The sequence below is a fragment of the Thunnus albacares genome, chromosome 18, assembly GCF_914725855.1.
Source record: "Thunnus albacares chromosome 18, fThuAlb1.1, whole genome shotgun sequence".
NCBI lineage: Eukaryota > Metazoa > Chordata > Actinopteri > Scombriformes > Scombridae > Thunnus > Thunnus albacares.
In genome coordinates, this window is record NC_058123.1 from 20,893,410 (window position 1) to 20,902,326 (window position 8,917).

At 38.4% G+C, this 8,917-nt stretch overlaps 1 protein-coding gene across 1 annotated transcript in view; it reads left to right on the forward strand.

The window, feature by feature from the left end:
• lpar1 (lysophosphatidic acid receptor 1) overlaps positions 1-5,566 on the forward strand; it is a 38,748-nt gene extending 33,182 nt beyond the window's left edge. Inside the window, exon 3 of the mRNA XM_044333628.1 lies at positions 211-5,566. Coding sequence (XP_044189563.1) covers positions 211-521 — 311 coding nt within the window. The 3' untranslated portion in view covers positions 522-5,566. The remainder of the gene's footprint in view (positions 1-210) is intronic.
• The last annotated feature ends 3,351 nt before the right edge of the window (positions 5,567-8,917 follow it).

Consider the following 8,917-nt stretch of genomic DNA (forward strand, 5'->3'; position numbering starts at 1 on the left):
TTTCATACAAAACTACATTCATTATTATCTTCATCTTCCTTTGACAAAAAACAAACATCTTACTCCTATATATTTAAATATGTAATTTCTTCTTATTTTAAGAAACAACAGCATTCTGTAGAGCTGTCTTTTTATGTATTGCTGAAAAACATTTTTTAATTTTCCCTGCTCCATGTTTTAACTTTCTTTCTCTGCTTTGTGTTCCCTCAGGTGCCTTCATAATCTGCTGGACTCCCGGCCTGGTCATCCTCCTTCTCGACGTCTTCTGCGCCAGCTGCAACGTCCTCACCTATGAAAAGTTCTTCCTGCTTCTCGCCGAGTTCAACTCAGCCATGAACCCCATCATCTACTCCTACCGCGACAAGGAGATGAGTGCCACCTTCAGGCAGATCCTGTGCTGCCAGCGGCAGGAGAACGTCAACGGGACGGCAGCAGAGGGATCCGACCGATCGGCGTCGTCCATCAACCACACGGTGCTGAGCGGCGGTCACCATCACCACAACGAACACTCGGTGGTATAAAGGAGGGCTGGAGATGCAGGGGATATTGACTGAGGGGAGGTGAACGGCTGTACGGGAAGGTCAAGAAGAACTGTAAACATGATATGAACTAAAGACATGTGATGAATTTTGAGAATGAAGATTATGTAGATGGAATTGGTGAACAGGATGGGATCACAATGAAGAAGAGGATAGCAACTATGACGAACGATAAAGATGAAAACTATCTCTGTATGGAGAAAGAAAAAGGTGGGAGTCTGATCTTCAAGGACTCTGATAGGCTGTTAGTATTTTTGTTTAGTTTTTTATTATTTTCTATTTGCGTTAAATGTGTTGTCATGGGCGACGCTGATATGAACTATTTAAAAGTAATCTGTGAAATTAAGGTAATGCCAGTATAACCCATCCTCTGTCTCCAGTCTTCTCTAACTTTGTATCCTGTAGTTGTGAATTCTGGATATTTTCTCCACGATCCTTATTCTTAAGAACATCATACATACAGTACGTGGTTTATACACACAACATGATACTAACATTGAAGTTTCCTTCACATCCATAAGAGGACTCACTTGTATTAGTTGCATCCTCTAGTCTGAACCCAGATTTAGAACACTACACTTTCTTTTATGCTCATGTTTGAGAAGAAAGACATCAAATCTCAGGAAAGTCAAACTAACACAAGGAATAAGCCCAACAAACATGCCGCTTTATGCTTATGACCTGTAACTGAATGTTAATAGATAAAAAAGTTATCAGTAGCAGCTTTAACTTAAATGACCTTGTGGAGCCTCAAAGCCTTCTGATAGTGTTTGGACCTCCAGGGTTTCAAATTTTTCAAATTCTAGACTCCAAAGTGAAAATTAATTGGACATCCTTCTAATCTTTAAAGATCCCCTCCAGACATGAAAAGTTCATTTCTCTCATTCGTATCAGATTTTCAGTGAGCACAGAGAAACTTTTCCACTTCAGTAGATGAATGTCAAAACAGCCTTGTAGAATTAAACTCTGCACATACAGCACATCATTCTGCATAGTGAGGTTCAAATATCCAACTGAAGTAATAAAAAGAAAAACAGTGGAGGGACTTTAAAATATATATATTAATATACAGATGTTTGACATGTTTAGCAACTTACAAAAAATACTGCAAAACCGTTATACTCAATTTGGATTCAACACAGTCTTAATGTAACCAGATCCACTTTATTCAGTAGATCAGTCATTTGCCTTTTAACGACAAGTGAACTTATGACTGAAATACTTTGATGATTCATTATTCTACTGAATGTCTTCTACTAAAATACTTCCCAACAGTTTCTTGCTTTCTAACTCAATGAAGGATCCAAGACCTGCATGAAATCCAGAGTTGTTTATCCCCTCTAAGGAATTAAAGACAAGTTGTTCCAGGGATCTTACCAAAAAGGGGAGGAGGATGTTTGCAGAATTAGAGCAGGCTCTGTGCCACAGTGTTATGCAGAGACAAGGTGAGGGTCATATCTGGTGAGCGTTAACAGACTTCAGATCATGACATGAAATGTGCTGAGCTGTCTGTGTATCGCAGTTTTATCTGGTGACTCTGTGTCTATAAGGCTTACTGAGAAAAGGGGGATGAGGAGGTTAAGTGAATGTGAAAGAATGACCAGTGTTCCAGTGTTTATGTTAGATTCCCTCTTGATGGCTCAAGTAGAGTCTCTGAAACAGGAATGACGTTTTGTAACAGTAGGATTCATAAAAAATAGAATTGACGTACAGCATGATCAGGCAGGGTGACAGGTTACAGGATAAGACCATTCCTTCTTTTCAGAATGAACATGAAGATGAAACAGAACTGTCTGACTGTGTAGTTTACAAACTCTATTTTGCCATGATTGATACGGTAGCTAATATTCACAGTGTAGTCTGCAATACATCCACCTGCTCTATTTATAATGAATATGACTAGCTTTCCTGCAGAGCAGAGTCTTTGCAGCAGAACTGATGCAGGGCTAGTGTGGCAGTTTTTACTAGGACCAGCTTGAAATAAAACAAATCACTAAAAATCCAGGCCCACAGCAGAACCTTGCTCAACAACTTTCCGGCGTTGACCAAAGTTGAACTTTGGATTTCCTTCGCCTCCACAAGTGTGTCTGCTGATCATGATGGTTCCACTGCAATATATTGATCTTGGTCCAAAATGTATCTGTTTTTAATGCTGGTGTGACGGAGCCCTAACAAAACTCAGCCAGGAATCTGCAGCTCTTTGGCTCTGCTTACTATACTGAACTCAGAGCTCCATTTCAGCTCAGACTCTGACAAATGTTTGCTAAAACTCTTAAACTTCAATGTGCATCAGTTACGGCAGTATTTGGGAAAATTACAATTTTGCTCAGTAATTTTTCTGGGAGGGAATCATGAAGTTCACTCTATAATACCAGAGTCAGATAAGTCTGCTTGGCTTTAGCAAACACTAAAGCTAAGCTAAGCAGGACCAATATTGGCCATTTTTGGTAGTCACTCCCTTTTTAAAGCTGTCAACAATGACATATTACTGTTTAATCTTATGATAATACTCAAACGTCTAGTAGCCTTTTTTACAGTGTTTTCCTTAATGAATTGACTTAGTGAGAGGCGAGCCAGAGTTGAGCCGATGCATGGTGTTACTTTATTTCCACAAGTGCACCCCCTGACTTCTGCCATTAACTTGCGATTGTGTGCCAGCTGAGGTCGGCATGGTGATGTGATGACGTGCATTGTTAAAAATTGCCCGCTGAACACTTTGTCGTGACTTGAATCAAAACACTTTTTGGCCAAAATAAATAGACAAAGCTCCCAACAGCTGACAGAAAAGTGAGAATCACAGCCAATAATACAGTCAACTGTTTTCCAGGAAGCAAGAGGTTTGTCAAAGATTTAAACTGCTGTGCTTAAATGAAGTCAGCAGTTTTTGGTTTTTTTTATATGAAGTACATTGTTTTTTTTGTCTGGAGAAAGATTACAGACTTTGGATTCTTTTTCAGTATCACCCTGCGTCACACGCTTATCATCTTGCTACATGTGTGGAGTGAAGTGCTGTGGTCAAGGGCACCTCATTATTTTTGGCATTTTAATCTCCTGGTTTTGCCTCTGCACTGTAAAAAATGAACAAGTTGAGAAAACTCAAAATTCTGAGGCAACAATGTTCGATGAAACAATTGAACTTCATTAAAAGATCCCATCCAGTCATGTTTTAAGACATATAAAAATCATCTGCTTGGAATAATAAGTTGTCTTACATGATTTTTCCACAACAAGAAAGAAGTTATATGTTTTTTTAAAATAGCATCTTGTCTCTCAAATGTTTAACTGTCTTCTTCTTCACTGAAAAGTCCATTCTCAGTATATGTACTCTGGAGGCTTCAAGTTTCCACATCATACTTGTGTACGTTGTATACTGGACTGTGATTGGCTCCAAACAAGTTGTGATGTCAAATATCATGATTGCCTTAAACTCAGATTTTCAGTGAGCTCAGAGAAATGTTCCACTTTCAGCAGATGAATGTGAAAACAGCCTTTTAGTGTCAAACTCTGCACATACATCATTCTGCACAGTGAAGCTCACACATACAACTGAAGCAACAAGAAGAAAAACAGTGAAGAGAAACAATTTTCACTTTTGTTTATTTACTCGAAGTTAGTAGACCAAAGCCCACCTTGGTTGTCCCCAAACATACATATACATATACGTATATATATACTGTGTATACGGCTGACCTCACAAGTAGTGGCAGCAGTGTGCCACTCATTGTTTCATTGACCAGCAGTGTACGGCTCTGGATCCAAGCCTCCATATTTGACATTCACTGTAACCATTTTCCTAACAAGTATTGATTCAGGTTATATAGCAAACCAACTAAATTCTCTGTCTGTGTATGTATTTGTTTACCAGTGTGTCACTCTTTGTATACCAGTGTAAGTATATCTGTACAGTATGTATGTATATAAAATATATTATTCAAAGTTAATCACCAAAGGGAAAGTGTTTTTGTGTTTGTAAATTTAACTGTATACTCTGTCCAAATGTACTGTAGGATTTTGTTGGTTTTTATGCCATGAGCTCTTTTGTATTGTGACCCTGATTAATGAATTTCCTGTAAACACAATTACACTTATTAACTTGTTTGTGACCCAGAACTAGATATCCATGTGTGCAGTGCCTTTCAGTTCTTCTCCTTAAGCTTGTCTGTTGCTAACACCATCGTCTTACAGTTGCCTTACTAGTAGAACAAATGTCCGTGTCAGCATATTTCTCTTTTGTAGTGAGTTTTTATTAGAGATAAGAGATAGTAAAGATACACAGCACAGCCTCAAAAAATGTTAAATGGGTACTAATGCATAAATTCAATGTATATGTTATGATTTAATAACAATAATGACACATTTCACAACCTTTTTGGAGTCAAAACAAGTTAAAATCATCTGATGTGGGGACACAAATTGCGATGTAATTTTTGAACGTTTTTATTTTGTCTTTTTGTTCAACAAGGAGATGTACTTTGTGGAGTCAACACACAACAAAGAAATGCATTCTTAAGGGCAACACACACAGGAGGCATATGACGAAGTACCCACACCCATTGTTCTCTATGTAAGTCTGCACACTGGCACACTTGCTCACCGTAACGGCACATCCCGGGTACTGCACCCAGAATACTTCTTCTTTTGCCTGACAGTGTTACATGACACAGCCGGTATGTGTTGTACTTAAGAATTGTTTTTGTTTCAATACCCCAAAACTGTTGTATACATAGAATGATAATACGTATACATAGTATGTGCATTATTAGGACCATTGACTGATCTTCCTAAGGTCTGAAATATTTTGTTCTTCCAAAGTGAAACATTGCTTTAAAATGCTTTTGGAAAATGTTGCCAATTTTGCCTCAGACTTAACAAATCATATATCAGTAGTTTGTAGAAAGTAATCATGACACAGACATTAATGTGATTTCCATGTTATCTTTACTGTAGGGGCCAATATCAATGAATGTCCAGCCAGAAGCATAGTGTTGATATCCCAGCAACAATAAAAAACATGAGAAAAGCCTGAACTTTTGTGTAGGTGGTTTTTTTTTGTTTGTTTGTTTTTTTGTTGTTTTTTTGCCTTTACTGAAATAAACACTAAAGCTAAAATAGAGATTTAAAAAGTATCTGATACTGGCACTTAGTTTATTGACAGCACCAAGAGTGTTTTTAGGGGTGTTACTTTCACTTACATGTTTAGTTGTAGTGCTAGCTTAGCTATCTGTTACCATCAGTAACAGCAGATGGGGGAAATACAGGGTGACAGACAGATACAGCGATAGTGTAAGCTTCATAACATGCAGGGTTTTTTTTACTTTCTTTCTTTTTGGCTAGACGTAACAATAAATAGACCTTGAAGCTGTTCACACATTTTTAACAGACAGTCTGTGTGTAAGTAGTGAAGAGACTGTTGAGTAGAGGTGGTTTACAAAAGATTAAAAAAGACATAAGGAAAAGAAAAATAAGAAAATAAATTTAAAAAAAACATTTAATTAAATGTGTACACAAACCTAACTAAATGTATACAAAGAAATACTCACCTGCAAATATTTCACATTAAAACTATTCATACCGGCAGCAATACGAATTTGCGACAGAAACACAAATTTGCGACATCTCATTGTTCAGAAAAAATGATGGATTCATCATCATCCAGTGATGATGATCTGTGACCTGCATTCAGCATGTCTGTCCACAGAAGCATCCATCTGTCAACAGCAGCTCCTGGGGAGCTGAGAGGACAGTGGCCAGACAAACTGCCTTCACCAGGCTGACTGTCAGCAGAAATTTACTGAACCAAAGTAGTTTTCATGTCGACTCCACAGGAAGAAATCAACAGTGTTTGTATTCATTGATTCATTGATTTTATTTCCCTGGGGGTCTCCGTGTCCTTTGTGATACAATACAGGGTGATGAGAAACACAAACATTCAATAGGTCTGCCATTGTCATCAGGAGTTGTGTCGTGACGTCTGTTCCGTATAATGTGATTGGTTGGTACCTTTATTTGTGGTGCGAAATCTCAAAAAAAATCAACCTTCTTCCAAAAAAAAAATTACGTCGCTTTCTTGCCAAGTAATATTTGCGTTCTGTGTGAAAGTACTCAGGACAAAAACAACATTCCAAAAAAATATATTGGCGTGCAAATTAATTGTACGGAAAACACCCACGGTGTGTAAAGGCTTATATTAGCGGTGGTCAGGGCCACTACATTGTGTTGTTTGTGACATGAATTAAGCAGCGGCCCTAGCAACAGCAGTCAAATGTTTTTATAGGAAAGAATGTAATGTGTGTGTGTGTGTGTCTGCTGTGTTTATTGTTCCACAGCTTTGGAGTGTTAGCCTCCAGTTGACTGATATATGTCTCGCTACTTCCTGTTGCTCCCTGCATGGGCCAATCAGAGCCAGTGCGGCCACAAAGGGAAGTTCCTCTGTGCTGTCGCTGAGTGAGTGGGATGTCACATCTTCATCACAATGTCAATATAGACACTTTCCGTGATTCGCAGCACGATTGCAGCAGGATCAGCAGTCCTGTTGCCAGCAAAATTTATGATACATGGAAAAGTCAATAAGACATTAAAAGCTGAGCTACTAATGTGCCAAGACATCTAGAAATCACATCACTTCTGTTGAAACATTCAGAAAATTTCAACATATGAAACACATCCAACTTCCCCTGAAATATTATCAAGTTTCTGAACAGCGAAGATGTTCTGAACCAAAGGAGATTATCATGACAAAACAGGAAGTGATTTTTCATGGCAGAACAAACCTCTGGTCTCCAAACATTGAGAGCTGCTGTAAAATTGGCAGGAAGGTTAGAGAGTCCACTCAGATAAAACTTTGGTGGGAATAGGGACAATTGGATTAATTTGCTGCGAATGAGTGTTACTTCCCAGTAACTGCAGCTGGTTTTGTAATGTTACATTTTGACTACAACATTTCGACTAAAGTGGATTATCAGGAGGTGGAGAAAGAGCAAATGGAGACAGGGAGAAGGAACTGACTGCAACCACAGATAAGAAAGGAAGTGGTGGTGGTGGAGAGTGAGTAAATAATGGAAAGGGGGATATGGAACAACAAGAGCAAGGGAAGGAGGTGATGAGAAAAAGAAAGCGAGGAATGTATGAAAACTGTAGGGAAAGAACAATGTTATTTCATTGACCAAAAAAAGCCATGCTAATGGCAACCACCACTTTGGTCTGGACTGGAATATCTGAACTATGAGATGGTTGACCATGAAACTTTGTTTGGACATTCACAGTGCTCAGAGTCCCTCTGACTTTGGTGATCACTTGACTCTTCTTGTAGCGCCACCATGAGATTGATATTTTTGGTTTATATTGAGAAATTTCAAATACTGGATGGACTGCCATGGAAATTTGGTACAGATATTTATGGTGCCCAGAGGATGAATCCCAATAATTTTGGTGATCTCTTCAGCGTTCCTCTATCGCTATTTACAGGTCACAGTTTTCTGTTATCCAGTGCAGTATTGCAAAATACTGGTTGGATTGGTGTAGAATTAGTACAGACATTATGGTTCCCAGATGATGTATCTTACTGACTTTGGTGATCCTTTGACTTCTACTAGCGCCACCATGAAGTTCACCTTTCTGGCTTTAGGTGAAATTTCTCAATGACTATTGGATGGTTTGCCATAGAAATTGGTACATTCATTAATGTGCCACTCAAGATGAATTGTAATAGGCCTACAACCTGATTTTTCATCTAGCACTATCATCAGGTCAAAATTTCAATTTGTCCAATATTTGGGTGCAGAACTAATGAAATCATCCTCTGTACTTTGAAGTCTGTCCTCTCAAGGAAAACAACCCTAAAAGTCTTAAATTCAGTTGCGAAAAATAGCTACGTGTGAATGATAGATGCAATCTAGTGGTCATAGTAATTATGACCTGGAGAAGTGATGCAGATGATGTCTTTATAAGGTGACTTCCTAATTAGGAGGGGGGTGGATGGCTTGATAATTAGTTAGTTAGTTAGTTAGTTAGTTGACCGCTGTTTGCTTTCCCGTTAAAAACCATAACATGTTGTTTACTGTTGCCATGATGAGGTTGCCTAACTGTAAGGAAGAAGTAACCACATTTAAAGTGAACATTTTAATGCAAACCATGATCTTTTCCTAGCCCTAACCAAGTGGTTTTGTGCCTAAACCTATCCAGACTTTGACCACAGCGTTATCACATCATAAAACATAGTTATTTTTTAACAGTGATTTGTAATGGTTTTGGAAGGTGGCATATTATGCTCCAATGGGTCATTCTGAAAGGTACCTATGGACCTATGTGGTTGTTTAATTTGGAAGACTTGTTGTGGCAATTCTCAATTTTTATCCTAACTCACTAAACAAAGATGGTGA